Here is a 16,369-nt window from a genome sequence, read left to right as displayed (position 1 = left end):
AATCCAATCGAGAATCTGTGGAAAGAGCTGAAAACTGCTGTTCACAAACGCTCTTCATCCAACCTCACTGAGCTCGAGCTGTTTTGCAAGGAAGAATGGGCAAGAATTTCAGTCTCTCGATGTGCAAAACTGATAGAGACATACCCCAAGCGACTTGCAGCTGTAATCACAGCAAAAGGTGGCTCTACAAAGTATTAACGCAAGGGGGCCGAATAATTTTGCACACCCCACTTTTCATTTTTTTATTAGTTAAAAAAGTTTCAAAAATCCAATAGATTTCGTTCCACTTCACAATTGTGTCCCACTTGTTGGTGATTCTTCACAAAAAATTAAAATGTTATATTTTTATGTTTGAAGCCTGAAATGTGACAAAAGGTTGAAACGTTCAAGGGGGCCAAATACTTTCGCAAGGCACTGTATATATATATATTTTATATATATATATATATATATATATACATACACAAACACCACACACACACAATATATAGATATATACATATATGCCAATTTTTTAAAATGGTGGACATTAAGATTATGGTTGCAAGTGGCTGCAAAGGGGTCCCAAAAAAGTTTGTTTTGTGGACTTATAGTTGCATATATTTTTCAGCACATGGGCGTGCTGAAAAATTCAAAATAGAGGTTCTGTAGGGAGGGTGATTTTATCAATAAAGCTTTTATGTACGTACAGTATATCATAATTAATGAACACGTGTCATCATCCTTCTTTAGTCTTAAGTTTTTTTGTTTTTTTTTAGCAAGGAAGCAAGAAATTCTGTACATGTACTAGCTGCATGCAAGTGCAATACATTAGGATACATGTTAAATGCTTCTGGGAATGACTTCTTACAATTAGAGCCATAAGTGAGAATAGCACTGTGTCATGGTCTAACACAGATGTCCAGATTAATGTCTAAAAGACAGCTTGCTGTAAAGGTATGCAGATTCAACATTTAGCCTTCCTTTGACACCACATTGTTAAAATTATGTATATTCTTAATTCAAGTGGTCGCCGGCATGAAATCTGAACAGAGCACATATATCCGTTTACTTCTCCCTCTCCAAAGCTATGAGTGTAATTTCTCTCTGGTGCTTTGTTCTTCTGTTATCAGAATGTGTCACTTCTCCCAACACCAGGGATAAAATGGTGACGGGGAGAAGAGCTCAGTACACAGCTTGTCTATTCACAACACAGCGCTGCATTGTTTCTTTATTGTGTGAAGGGGGGTGTGTCCCTTTCCTTCCAATCAGCAATCACACACTGTTCAAGAGCTCTAACTGCAGCTCCCCCCCCCCCCCCATTGTCTGTGCTACTGACAGATGCAGAAGGATTTTCAGCACTTCAAAGGGATGCTGAAAAGAGAAGAATGCAGATAAATAATTAAAAATTATGTAGGAGGATTTGTTTTATCTTTGTGTCTCATTGAGGCTATTCACTTCATTGGGTATATGAGAGGGTTAACAACAACTTTAAAGTGAAGCTCCACCCCAAATGGGAAGTTCCACTTTAAGAACTCCCCCCTCACATGGCATGTCATTTTTTTGGGGGGGAGGACGGGTGCTCAGTTTTGACAGGTACATGCTCCCACTTCCTCTCGGATCGCCTAGGTGAAGTTCTCCTCTCATCCTCTCCCTCCCTTCAGTCCTCTGGGACACGTAACATGTCCCAGAAGACTGGCACAGAGTGACTCGTGCATGCACATTGTGCTCCCGGCTGTAAAGCCGCAAGCTGTCACCGCTGGGTGCCCACAGTTGAAATACTGGCTCTGGGGAGAGGAGAGAGAGAGAAGTGACGGTTCAGGTTACCCCATTGCTGGAGCCTGGGACAGGTGAGTGTGTGTTTTATTAGGAGTCAGCAGCTACAAAAAGTGTAGCTACTGACTCTTAATAAACACAAAAACGACTGGAGCTCCGCTTTTACTTTGCCCTAAATGGATCATGACAAACCTGTAAGTTGATTTTCAAAATGTTGAAAATATTATACAGACCTTTTGACAGCTGGATCAACACAATGAGATGGAATATATGGATTAACCACCGTGCTGCTCTGGATATACATAGTGAAGGGCTTTAACCACTTGGGATCCGCGCTATTGCAAAATGACGGCAACAGCGCGGACCCACATTTCCGGGACTACGTCTATTGACGTAGTCCCGGTTACGAGCGGCCTGCGCGCCCCCTGAGGGGCGCGCGCGGCGCGCTCTGTGATCGGCGAGTCCGTGAGACTCGCCTGATCACCGATCCGTGTAAGGGGTCGATCCCGACCCCTTATCACGTGATCAGCTGTCAGCCAATGACAGCTGATCATGTGATAAAACGGAGCCGGTAATCGGCTAGTATTCCTCCTCGCGCTGACAGCGCGAGGAGAAAAAAAAAAAGCCGATCGCCGGCGGCCGTGTTCGGGACATCAGTCCCGATCACGGCCAGCAATTTAAACGGACACCTGCCCCCTGCCAGTGCCCACCTGCCACCCGCAGTGCCATCCTGAAATAAAGTAAGTGCCCCCCTGTCAGTGCCACCCAGCAGTGCCCATAGTGCCCACAGTGCCACCCAGCAGTGCCCACAGTGCCACCCAGCAGTGCCCACAGTGCCACCCACAGTGCCACCCAGCAGTGCCACCCACAGTGCCACCCAAAATCTGCCTCAAAGGTGCTGCACCCCAGTGCCGCCCATCAGTGCCCAGCAGTGCCGCCCATCAGTGCCCAGCAGTGCCGCCCATCAGTGCCCAGCAGTGCCACCTATCAGAGCCACCTATCAGTGCCACCTATCAGTGCCCATCAGTCCCATCTATCTGTGGTACCTATCAGTGCCCATCCGTGCCACCCATCCGTGCCACTTATCCGTGCCACCCATCCGTGCCATCTTATCTGTGCCCATCTTTGCCCATCAGTGCCGCCTTATCTGTGCCCATCGGTGCCGCCTTATCTGTGCCTATTAGTGCCGCCTTAACTATGCCTATCAGTGCCCACCAGTGCAGCCTATCAGTGCCCACCAATGCAGCCCATCAGTGCCCACCAATGCAGCCCATCAGTGCCCACCAATGCAGCCTATCAGTGCCGCCTAATCAGCGCACTTCAATGAAGGAGAAAAATGACCCGTTTGCAAAATTTTATAACAAACTATTAAAACATGATTTTTTTTTTTTTTTTTTTGCATCTTTTTTTGTTTGTTTAGCAAAAAATAAAACTCCGAGCTGTAACTAAATACCACCAAAAGAAAGCTCTATTTGTGGGAAAAAAATTATAAAAATTTCATTTGGGTACAGTGTTGTATGACCGCGTAATTGTCACTCAAAGTGCATCAGCGCTGAAAGCTGAAAATTGGTCTGGGACTGAGGGGGGTTTAAGTGCCCAGTAAGCAAGTGGTTAATCAAGCCCATGGTCGCAGTAGGAGCAATGAGCATGTATTTGTTAATTTCATACATTCATTTTCATTTCATGTAAAAGTGATCTGGACAGCAACCGCGCTGTCTGGTCACTTCTACAGTGCTGGCATTGTGGTACTCCCTCACTTCGGCAGACTCTTATCCCCATGGTTCCTGGCTCTCCTGCTCTTGGGCCAAACCATGATCCTCTCTGCTGTCAATAAAGCTGGATGTGCTCAACTCTGACGGCCTAGGAAAACAGCTAATCAAGTATGATCTGTGCTTGATTAGCTGCGATGGAGAACTGGGAAGACATAGGGGTATATAGATCCCTGATGTCTCCATAAAGAGGACCTTTTACATGCTCAATGCTATGACTTTGTGAAGTTGTTAGCGCCATTGTGATATCAATGAGGCTAAATGAAAAAAATAAAAATAAAGTTATAACAAAAATTGAATTAAAAAATGAATTTAACGTCATCACCCTGCACACACTTGCAAATACAAATGTGCACACAGGGTGCTCATATGTATGTAAACTGGAATTGCACACATATTATATACAGTATAGCCATGGATGTCAGAATGAGAGCAATCATTTTGGGGCTATCATTTACAGTTTACTTTAATTTTAGTTTACATTTAATTTACAGTTTACTTTAATTTAAAGGTATTTAAAGTGTTGCCTATTGATAATTTTGGGTACCATAAATGTTTTGCCATTTTGCAGGTGCACGTTGTTTTGAGGCTTGACACATTTGGTATCCATTTACACTTCACTACCTGATCTTTTATTATGTACAAAAAATTGAGAATTGAATTGTGTTTACATGCACAGCCGCTTGTTGTGGGGGCAATCATTCCTGATCGCTCCCGAGCTGGCTCCCTGAATTTATAAGACACAGAAAGTGTGGCTCAGCCTGGCCCCCTGCTCCTGCCTCACTGCCTGTGATTGGCAGCCGTAGGAGCCAATGGCTCCTGCTGCTGCATCTCAGCCAATCAGGAGGGAGAGACCCAGGAGAACCTCAGGTCTCGTGCTCATCGCTGGATCGAGATCAGGCTTGGGTAAATATTGGGGGGGGGGGCTGAGGGGGGAGGTGCACACTGAAGGTTTTTTTTACCTTCATGCATAGAAAAACCTTCAGTCTTTACAACCACTTTAATAAACAGTGCAAATATCATGCAACATAAAAAAAATGCAATTAGTATACAGTATTGCCTCTGCTTTCAGAAAATATATACTGTACTATTCTGAGGGCTTTAAGTAACTTTATATCCAAAATACAATTTTTAATATGTGTGCAAAAAATGAAAATTGCTCTAGAGATTAAAGAGCTATTAACCTGGATAGCATCAAAGTTTGGTGTTGCTCCTGGGGCTTGCTTTTAAAATGCAGGTCATTTATAAAAGTAGTGTCTTAAAATATCACAAGCTTTAATATTATACTAGAAAATTGTTTATAAGTTATATGTTTGAGCTATAAGCATAATATCTTAGCGCCCCTTAAGGCCGATTTCACATGGAGCAGATTCTGTTCCAATCAGCAGGGGATCAGCTCACTGATCCCCTGCTGATGGAAGCACAGCGGGTAGACGACACATTCGTGTACATTCAGTTTTTGAAAAGCGGACATGGACAGAGCCCGTTCTGCTCTATGGGTAGCTTTTTTTTAGCTGACCCAATTGGATAGGTGCACCTAAAAAACAGGCGGACCTGATCAGAATGACCATGGGAAAGGAGCCTTAGCATCAATTAGTAGTGTAACATTTGTTCATTGTTTTACTTTTATGTTTATGTGAGGGCCTAATGTGTAGTAGATTTCTTGTAAAGCTGGACTTTTTCGAAAAGTGTCATTTTTTTTTTTAAAAGAGGGATCATTTACTTTTTATAGCTTACTAAGGCAGCCCTTGGAGGAGTCTTTTTTTTTTTTTTACTTGATTCTCCCATTCACACAATTGATGTGGATGAGGGAATCCTCCCCGCTGAGCTATTGTATTCTGACAGGGGGGGAACTTATCTTCAGAATATACTGATCAGCACTGCACCACTGACAGGGTGGTTGTACAGAAGTCGATCAGAAGATCCCCGGTCCCTGCTAAATCATCCAAATATTGATCCGTGCATGTCCAGCTTAAATTGTGTATATTATAATGAAGAAAAACAAGCATAGTCTTGCTTCTTGTTCTACTAATAAAATATTTAAATTTATAATTTATTAGGATGGGCTGATCAGTTGTTTGTTTATCCACAAGAAAAAAAAGCAAAATAATACTTTTTTTAAATTATGTTTTTTAAAGAACAGTATTTTGTGGTTAAATTAGATGGCTGAGTAATGCAAAGGGGCTATGCAAGGTAACTCAAATAAATTTATGTTGAAATAATTGACATCTCAGTTAGTGGAAATAAATCTAAGCTTCATGCAACATCCGCCTGGAAGAAAATCACCTGGCTTTTAGGAAAAAACTCAAGACCTTCCTCTTTTAGCAGATGATCAAGGCTCGCCACAGCGCCTAGAGGCGATTCAGTTCGCATTGTGCGCTATATAAGTATTTCATTCATTCATTCATTCAACTGCTTCTGATCTTGGTCAGAGCCTCCTGTTAGCAATACGGATTGCATCACATACGAAGGTATAAGAACACATAATCCCAGCCTCCCTGTGGAACGTGATTTTGTTTGTGCGTAGAAGATGTTTGAACTTTGAAGAGCTGGAAATCTGACAGCTAAACAATTAGCAAATCTGTCATTTGCTAGCAGTGTGGCGTACAGAGTGAACTTTAGAGAGCTCGTCTAATAATTTTTAGTGGCCTTTCAATGATTTGTTTGCCTCAAAATACTCTTTTAATAAAATAGTTTAAATGAAACTCTTGGAAAAAATACCAGGGTATTGTATTGTATATACCATTGTATTGCATATGTATGTTTTATCTTACTATAATAGCTTAAAGCATCCTCTCACGTAACACCATTGCTTTTCTGACATTTTGTTAATGGCACTCACAGGAGAAAATGGCAGCTGAAGTTCTGCTTCATCAGTCACTTTTCTTCCCTCTGACTGTGTCTAGACAACAAAGGCACAGCAGCCCACTAATTAGGTCATGCCTGTGTTCTCCATTTCTGTAAGTGTGTTTGTTTATTGTTGGCTTGTCTGTGGCTGATTGTTTAAAGCATATTTCCTCTGGTCGAAAGAAGCCAATCGTTAGGTCCCTCCTACATTGGCCAGATTTTAATCCATCTATGGTTAGCTTAGATAGATGGTTCGAATCTCGGCCGGTTCAACAGGGACTAGACCATATTTGATCCATCTATGGGCAGGCTGATGTTCAACTTGGGTACAACCAGCATGTTGGATTTTTACATGTGGTTATTGCCAGCCGCTACTAGGACAGAACTATATTCTATGGAGCATCTATACAGAGACCAATGGGATTACTTCCATACAAATTTCACTTCTTTGTCTCTCAAAGCGGCAGTGATATTTTCTATGGAATAGATCTCAGGTACTTTGACTAACCATATTGAGACTGTAGGGGGAGATTCCTGCTTTCACAATACCGGTATATACGCCTTTGCTGCATTCAATAAATTAATTAGCATGGATTTCTTGTATTTACAGTGCCTTGAAAAAGTATTCATACAACTTGAAATTTTCCACATTTTGTCATGTTACAATCAAAAACGTAAATGTATTTCATTGGTATTTTATGTGATAGACCAACACAAAGTGGCACATAATTGTGAAGTGGGAAAAACTGTTTTTTAATTTTTTTTACAAATAAGTAAAAAGTGTGGGGTGCATTTGTATTCAGCCCCCCCCCCCCCCCCGAGTGAATACTTTGTAGAACCACCTTTTTGCTGCAATTACAGCTGCAAGTCTTTTTGGGGATGTCTCAATCAGCTTTGCACATCTAGAGAGTGACTTTTTTGCCCATCCTTCTTTGCAAAATAGCTCAAGCTCTGTCAGGTTGAATGGAGAGCATCTGTAAACAGCAATTTTCAAATCTTGCCACAGATTCTCAATTGGATTTGGGTCTGGATTTCGACCGGGTCATTCTAACCCACAAATATGCTTTTGTCTAAACCATTCCATTGTAGCTCTGGGTGTATGTTTAGGGTTGTTGTCCTGCTGGAGGGTGAACCTCTGCCCCAGTCCCATGCCTTTTGCAGTGTACACTCGATCAAATTTTCCGACAGGAAATATTCGATGGGACCTTGTTGTTTGAAATTCCGACTGTGTATAAGCTCCATTGGACATTTTCCATTGGAATTTCCGACAAACAAAATTTGAAGCTCAAATTTTCCGACAAAATCCATTGTCAGAAATTCCGATCATGTGTACACAATTCCGCACACAAAGTTCCATGCATGCTTGATATCAAGCACAAGAGCCGCACTGGCTATTGAACTTCAATTTTCTCAGGTCGTCGTACATCACCACGAGTGCACGACTAATAGTTGTCCTGTGGAACAATTCTCTCACCTGACATGTGAATCCTTGCAGCTCCTCCAGAGTTACCATGGGCCTCTTGGCTGCTTCTCTGATTAATGCTCTCCTTGCCCGGCCTGTCAGTTTAGGTGGACAGCCATGTCTTGGTAGGTTTGCAGTTGTGTCATGTCATACTCTTTCCATTTTCGGATGATAGATTGAACAGTGCTCCATGAGCTGTTCAAAGCTTGGGATATTTTATCTATAACATAACTCTGCTTTAAACTTCTCCACGACTTTATACCTGACTTGCCTGGCATGTTCCTTGGCCTTCATGATGTTTGTTCACTAAGCTTCTCTAACAAACCTGTGAGGGCTTCACAGAAAAGCAGTATTTATACTGAGAATAATTTACACACAGGTGGACTCTGTTTACTTATTGTTGGACTTCTGAAGGCAATTGGTTCCACTAGATTTTAGTTAGGACTATCAGAGTAAAGGAGATTGAATATAAATGCATGCCACACTTTTCAGATATTTATAAAAAAAATTGGAAAACCATTTATTATTTTCCTTACACTTACAATTATGTGGCACTTTGTATTGGTCTATCACATAAAACCCCAATAAATTACGTTTACATTTTTGGTTGTAACATGACAACATGTGGACAATTTCAAGGGGTATGAATACTTTGTCAAGGCACTGTATTTTTTAGGAGATCAGAATGGTGCAGAAGGTAATTGGCTGGATCTAAGCCAAACTCAAAATTGGTAAGCTCAGTACAACAAGAAAGAGCTGTGCGACCCTATGTGAATCAACATGTGCATAAATAGCATCTCAAATAAATGAGATGATGCCAATAAATACTATAAATGCTAAACTATAGTGTTCTGTGCTTTAAAACATCCTATGCAAAATAAATATATACTTAGGAAGGTTGTTATGCACTGTGTCCACTAAGCCAAGTTATGCTCTCCAAAAGCCCCAAATCTCTCTCCGACTTCAACGCAAAAATGGAGGTACCAAGCCCTCAGAAGGCCAAAGAAGTAGTTAGAATTCTTCAGAAACCCCATGAGAGGAGGGTTCAGAGTTCCAGCAAAGATTTTCAGTGTTAGGGCAAAGGAGAAACTTACCCAGCTAAAGAAGACATCTAAACCTCTTATCTGTGAGGTCAGGAGGGAATGCCGGGTTGCCTATGATTGGAATGGGAAGCCCCTCTGCCTGGTCCAGCGAAGTGTTGACTCTGTTGTTCTACCCTATGGGTAGGTCTGGTGACAGTGATGGGTTTTTAGAGAACCCAACAGATTAGGAATTAAGGATTAAAGATGTATCCATGGCAAACACTGTAGAAGTATTTCAGAGCATGAGTGATCTCTAACAACTGTTTATAACTGGAGTGTCTGCACCAGGCAAGCACTCTGGAAAGATGGACTGCCTGGTAGTATCAAAGCAGGCCCGGGAAGGCCATTTTCCTGTATATTTTTGGAAAAGCCAGATAAAAATGAGACATTCAAGGATGTGTTTTCATATAGATGCACTGTTGACTGACTTCAGAAAGGAAGGAGGAATGAAGATGGGCAAAGTCTAAAAGAGGTAGAACAGTCTGGGCATAATTATTCGTTTTGAGTATAGCATTACTACCCATCCAGGTGTATGAGTTGTTATGCCCTTTACATAGACCATCAGCGATTAACCAAACCATGGGTAGGAAATTGGCCACGTAAATCCTGTATACAGTTGAAATTATTTTCACCTGCAAATAGGGGAGATAAGCAGTCCCCCATGGAAATGAGAAGGAGGGGCACAAGGTTTGAACTCATTTAGAGCTTAGGGTAATATTTAGCATTTCCGATTTGTGTATATCAATGTAGCACCTTTCTAGATAGGTAGTAGAATTATGTAAATTTAGTTCTGGCTTACTGTATCCAGTGGAGCTGCTTTTCATTGTTAGGCATTTCATTTTGACTGGAGGCTGCCTGTTTGGGCTCTCTGTCAGGGCAACACTGCGGGTTTAGTTAGCTGCTAGATGGTGATTCTATCACCTATCCAGGCTCTTTGGGGGAACCCCAATCTAGCCCATTTCCACAACATCCCAGATCCCCAGGTATGGGCACGTTACAGCATCAAGACCCTATGGGATAGTATGCTCATATTGACATATCCTCAGCTATCCCGGGCGTTTTAATTTGTCGGGTTGGATGTTCTCACATTATGTCCAGCTGCGCCACACTGCCAGAGCTCAATTTCCCACTCAGCCTCTCCTTCAGTTAGACCCTGTATAGGAACTCCTCTTGCAAGAGGATTTAGGATAAGCTGCTCTCCGTACTGTATGAGATCCTGCTTAGTACAGACTCCGACAAAATAGAATCTGGGATCTCTGGAAACAAGATATCCCCTCCTTAGACAGAGAGGACTGGGAGGAACGTCTTGAGCAATGTATCAAGCTGGTAATTTCCTCTAGGGACAAATTGATACAAACAACATTTCTACATCAGGTGTATTACACTCCTATGAAGCTGCATAAAATGTACTCATACCCACACTGTCCTCGGTGTCAGACCCAGTTGGGTACTTATTTTCACATGTTTTGGGAGTGCCCCAAGATACAAATTTTCTGGTCTGCTGTTTTTGAAGTCATTAATCTCAGACTTGAGCTTTCTGTACTTGTATCCCCAGAATTAGCTCTACTTGTAATTTCTGATGATTAGGATCACATCATAGCAAATTATTGATTTCATACTTAATATTCTATGCTAAGAAAGCGATCTTTTGTAAATGGTCCTCCCCTGCTCCCCCTGCTTTATCTTACTGGGAAGCCATTATTTCTTCTGCGCTACCTCTTTACAAACTGACATACATCAGTAGTGGCTGCCCTTGGAAGTTCAACAAGGTTTGGCAGCCATGCATGTGCCAGTAGCCTGGTGCTGTTACCTCACCCATAGAATTGTGATATATTTAGTTACCTATCTATAAAGTTGCTGGATGTTTCCTTTGGTCAGTTTCTATACACTGATATTCTATGTTTTGCTTGTATCTATGTAATACCATGTCATTTTGGTTTTGTAAAAAATAAAAAATAAAAAATAAATTTTTGTCTCACTGTAACCAGAGTGGATGTATTGATTATTTTGGTCTGTTGACTCTGTTCTATATTCTAGTAGTTGCAGGGTTGATTGCTTCACCCTGATTAATCCAGAATCCCTGAAAAGTAGTGGGCAGGAAGAGTCTAATCAGCAGCTAAATATTCATACAGTCCTGGCCAATCCCTTGAGAGAATTACCCAGATGGTACCCGGAAGACTGTATAAATACTCTGGGACAAAGAGCATCAGGGTCTTTTTTCTCAGAAGGTGACCATAAGGCCATCACCCTTAGGCCATCTTGCCATGTTCCTGTGGGGTGTCAAGGCTTCAGGTGGGCTACCTGGAGGCCTGCTTTACACGAAGCAGCCGAGAGCTGACTGAAGGTCTATTGTCTGAGGATCTAATCTGGTATCACAGGGAGAAATTAGACGTTGAAAGGAGTCAACCAATACATTTATGAGTACAAACTGGAGAGATCCTAGAGAATGGGGGCTGAGGCGATCCCTTGTGTGTTGGAAGCAGCTATATGTGTGTACATAGTACCCTGTGTCCTGAAGAGCTTAGTCTATTAAATCCCAGTGAAAGGACTTTGCTTTAACTTTTCACCCAAGGAGGTTTAAAATCACAGCATAATGTGCAATGAATGTTTGGGTGCCAATATTCTGAATGGCACCCCAAATGCAGTGCTACTCTGCCTCCATGGGCATGCATCAGAATAACATAGCAATCACATCAAAACAAGGGCTTACAAATTGTTTTGTGGCAAAAAACGAGTAGTATTTATTTTTTGGGGGAGAAATGCACATAGGACAGCTCGCTGAAGTATATGAGAAATTGCATGAAAATCACACAACAAAAGTTGCAAGTGGGAATTAGTTGGCTGCAGGGATATGCTGCCCAAAATAGCTCTGCTGCTTAAGATTCTATGAAATTATTTATATACATCACTACTGTCTCTGTGTGTCTGGGTCAGAAAGTCCAGAACAAGGAAGTGGAGAGGGAGTTAACTGAACAACATGACCTTATACACACAGGGTCTGCTACTTCTGCTGTATTTTCACCTAGACCAGAAGTAGAGACTATTAAGCAAGTATGCCTATGTTCTAATAGTTTAACCGTAGCTTCTTGATTGTGTATCTAAAGCTTTGTGACAGATGTATCTCTGCCCTATTGTTATTATCTCACATGCACAGTGCCAGATAGCTAGGTCTGTGCTACTGTTTGTGTGTAGTGGTAACCTTCTAGTATATTAGTAGGTGAACCTGCTTATTGAAAAAGAGTTTATATGCAGCTCCTGTTATTTTGGTTGACCCTGTATTTTCTGGTCTGGGATTCTGCAACTAGTTTTAGCTCAGGACCACAGGCTAGAGCCAGGTTAGCCATCCCACAGCCGCTTCTAGTAGGTAACATGATGATGAGACTTTTACAAGAATTGTTTTCTTTGCATGCATGTACTGTACCTGTCTGCAATGTCACCAAAGAATACTGCTCCGATGAGCACTCCAAGCATGAAGGTAGGTTGAACTAATTTAGCAAACCATTCATGGTCACAAACCAAATCCCAGTCAGTCACTATGCTACTATCCAAATTAGTAAGATCATAATGAAATCCATCAGTACAGGAAAAGAGAGTCTTATTTCCATCAGACTTGTACATCAGATCTACGTTATTTGCACGTTTAAATCTGCTACAATGCTGCAGTTCCCAGATGTCCCCATCTTCCTGTTGGACAATAAGATAATCATTTGGTGATGTCCACAGATCCCAAACTTCACGGAACTCAGAGAAAGAGTCATTATGGAATAATATCAGACTGGCATTTCCTGGAGGTCTGCAGAAAAATTTTGGTGTGACAGCAATGAACACAGAAGCCAGATAGTGAATGCCACATGAGATTGCTTGAAAAGCAGAAGCAAAGTATATGTAAGCTTGGAATCTGCAACAGAACATAAAACACAAGTTACACCATAGATTTAACAATAAGAAAACAGTTGTCAGTAAAGCCTTTAATCATTTAAATAACTATTATCACCATTTTTTTTTTTTAAATACATTTTTTATAACCCCCTGGAAGACTAAGTGCATATAGCACTTGCCACTTTTCTGATTAGTAGCCCTTTTGTCCCCAAAACACACTTTTTAATACTAACTGCAGCTCCACCCTCTTCTGAAGCCCACATTATATGCATTCCTGTGGGGCGAGGTACAGCCATCACAAAGCCCCACCCCCTTTCTAAACTGATTGATCTGTCATATTATGAATGACTATTCAGCACCGCTTGTTCATTTATAATAGTAAAAGATTACCTAGAGCTTTTGCTTTGTGTAAAATATCTGCCAGTGCCCTGTATGAAGTAAAAGCAGCCACAGATAGTGAGCCTCTGAGTGCTTTTTTTTGGGTTCACACTTGTATGACATATGCTCCGACATTGGGAGCTCATGTAGCATGATGTGTGAAAGTCAATGTTTCCCTATGAGAGCTGTCTTAACTGGTCTGACACAAGTTGGTCCGACTTTGAAAATGGTTTCTGCACTACTTTGGTCTGACTTTGATCCTACTTTAGCCCATTTAATATCACTGAAGTTGAATCAAAGTCAGATTGCAGTCTTAACTTTTACGACTTTGGCATGCTAATTGTGCCCTTCGGTCTGGCAAGGATTTAAGGGGATCCCCCCATGCCAAAAAAAAGGCATGGGGTTCCCCCCAAAATCCATACCAGATCCTTATCTGAGCACACAGCCTGGTATGTCAGGAAAGAGGGTGGATAAGCGAGTGCCCCCCCTTCCTGAACCATACCAGGCCTCATGCCCTCAACATGGGGGGTTGGTGCTTTGTGGCAGGGGGGCCCTGCGACCCCCACTCCAAAACGCCTTGTCTCCATGTTGATGGGGAAAAGGACCTCTTCCCAACAACCCTGGCCGTTGGTTGTCGGGTTCTGCAGGGGGCTTATTGGAATCTGGAAGCCCCCTTTGACAAGGGGGCCCCCAGATCCCAGCCCCTTACCCTATGTGAATGAGTATGGGGTACATTGTGCCCTTACCCATTCACCTAAAAAAAGTGTCAAAACTAAAACACAGTTTTACATCACCGCACTGTCATGTCGGGGCGTTTATGTAATAAGGGGGCGGGGCCTCCGGATGATGTCACCCGCTGACCCTGCCCCATGCCAATATAAGTAAAGGAACACTGCGCACCTAGCATTATAGCAGGAGAGAGCGTCAAGTCAACATCGGAGGAGGACCAGAGGGAGAAAACAGTGCAGGGAGGAGACCCAGCAGAGGCAGAAGACAGCGGACAGAGGGAGAAGAACTGGAGAGAGCAAGAAGAAATCAGTGGAGAAGAACTGGAGAGGGGAGAAGAACCGACAGAGGCAGAAGACATCAGCGGAGGATGCTGAAGAGCCGGGGGGAAGAAAATAAATCGTAAAAGATGTTGGAGCTGCCTTAATAAAATACTTCAAAAACCTGTATACTATGTTTTATTTTTTTATTTTTTTTAGGTGAATCGGTAGGGGCACAATGTACTCCATACTCCTTCACATAGGTTGGGGGCCAGGATCTGGGGGCCCCCTTGTTAAAGAGGGCTTCCAGATTCTGATAAGCCCTCCCCGCAGACCCAGACAACCAACGCCCAGGGTTGTCGGGAAGAGGCCCTTGTCCCCATCAACAAGGGCCCCCCTGCCCCAAAGCACCAACCCCCCCATGTTGAGGGCATGTGGCCTGGTATGGTTCAGTAGGGGGTCTCTCGCTCATTCCTCCCCCTTTCTTGACCTGCCAGGCTGTGTGCTCAGATAAGGGTCTGGTATGGTCTTGGAGGGGGAACCCATGCAGCTTTTTTTTTTTTTATTTGGCGTGGAGTTTCTCCTAAAGATTCCCAAAGTGCCTGGCATTGTTGGGATCAAAGTTGAATCCCCATTCATTGAAGTCAGACGGATGTCGCACTTCAAGTCTCAGGGTGAAGTTGGATCCCCAGTCCTGCAACTGTCATGTCATACACCAGTGTGACCCTGGCCTAAATAAACAATGCCAATCGTTATAGATCACTCAGAGCTGTAGCTCTGTGTGTCTATCAGGGGCTGCTTTTACGCATACACAACCTGGTCAAGCTTTCACTTTTATGCATGAACAATCAGCAATGTGGGACTTGTGTAGTGTATATCACAGGCCAGCAGAGCTAATCGCTCATTCATAACACTGAATGATCACTCAGCACTCCTGAGCTGTGTATGTATAAAAGAAGCTGATAATAGACACACAGCACAGAAGGCAATGTGATTTGTTTTTTAGCAGATAATAGTCAGAGCAGCTCCTGCTGCCAGAGACCACAACTGTCAATCACAGTTCCATCTCCTCGTTAGCAGTGTTGTTGGATGAGGGGGCGGAGCCTGTCCGACCAGGCTGCTTATAATCTAAGGGTCAAATTTAAATGGGACCAAGTTAAGCATGCAATGTTTTTTGGGACCACCATGGCTTTCTTTTGGTAGTGTTGTCTTCCTAGAGTGATATACGGTTTTGTATATTTTAAAGGTAAAATGAAATAAAACATAGATAAAACAAGCTTTTTTACAGTTTAACAAATAATAGTTAAAAGTGTATGCATGTTTTAAAGTGGACCTATATCCCAGTGTTAACTTTAGTTACATTTACAAACTTTCAGAGAGAAATAAAGAGTCCAACAAAAAGCAAGAGAAAGGTGCTACTACCCCAAATCAACTGAATGTTCTCCTGAGCTGTCGAGTGCAAAAAAAGTTGCTCAGCTGCCAACACGATAATCAGTAAAAGATAATCTGCAACTCCATACCCGCTCTTCGATCTTTTCAAATGTATTAATACTATATAAAAAGAGGTAGCTACAGCAGATGTTAATGCATTTCAGCCATGATGGCCTTGTTCACAAAGCCGCCATGGCTGAAACGCGTTAACATCTGCTATACCTACCTCTTTTTATGGAGTATTAATACATTTGAAAAGATTGAGGAATGAAGAGTCTTCTGACAAAAAGCTAGACATTTCGTCCCTTGAACTTCCCTAAAAGGGAGAATTAGCCAATCTTAACTCTGTTTCTAGCATTCAACAGGAATGACATGGCCGAGTCCTAGGCATTTGGTTACCGAAGAAGCAATGGAGGGATCATGGACAAGTGCATTTTTTATAATACAAATGTAGTGCTACCTCTGAAAGCGCCGCTTGGTAATTTGGGTTATCTTTTCTACACCTCAACTTCAAGAACAATCTCAGTCCCTCTGACACACCTGGTTGAGTGAAAGTTACTGCAAGCACAAGTGTAGATATATTTAACTTGATTGTGAATTAGTACCAGGAAACAGGTACAAGACTATTTAGTGGTAAATTAACTCAATGTATTGGTATAGTTTACAATAAATGATGGTTTGAGCATAAATGAACACACAGAAGGTAGGTCAAAACATAATCTGCTAGACAGTACAATTACTATTCCATGGTGATATAGAATAGAATTCTGTACCGCTAGA

General features: G+C 42.2%; 1 protein-coding gene across 1 annotated transcript in view; it reads right to left on the bottom strand.

Annotated features, from left to right (window-relative positions):
* Positions 1-16,369, bottom strand: part of SLC22A16 (solute carrier family 22 member 16) — a 109,875-nt gene that overhangs the window by 36,995 nt on the left and 56,511 nt on the right. Inside the window, exon 2 of the mRNA XM_077487117.1 lies at positions 12,337-12,813. Coding sequence (XP_077343243.1) covers positions 12,337-12,813 — 477 coding nt within the window. The remainder of the gene's footprint in view (positions 1-12,336; positions 12,814-16,369) is intronic.

The sequence above is a fragment of the Lithobates pipiens genome, unplaced genomic scaffold, assembly GCF_037356315.1.
Source record: "Lithobates pipiens isolate NorthernLeopardFrog02 unplaced genomic scaffold, aLitPip1_a1.2 Scaffold_18, whole genome shotgun sequence".
Taxonomy (NCBI): domain Eukaryota; kingdom Metazoa; phylum Chordata; class Amphibia; order Anura; family Ranidae; genus Lithobates; species Lithobates pipiens.
The sequence above is the reverse complement of the archived record's forward strand: the minus strand, read 5'-3'. Positions and strand labels throughout refer to the sequence as shown.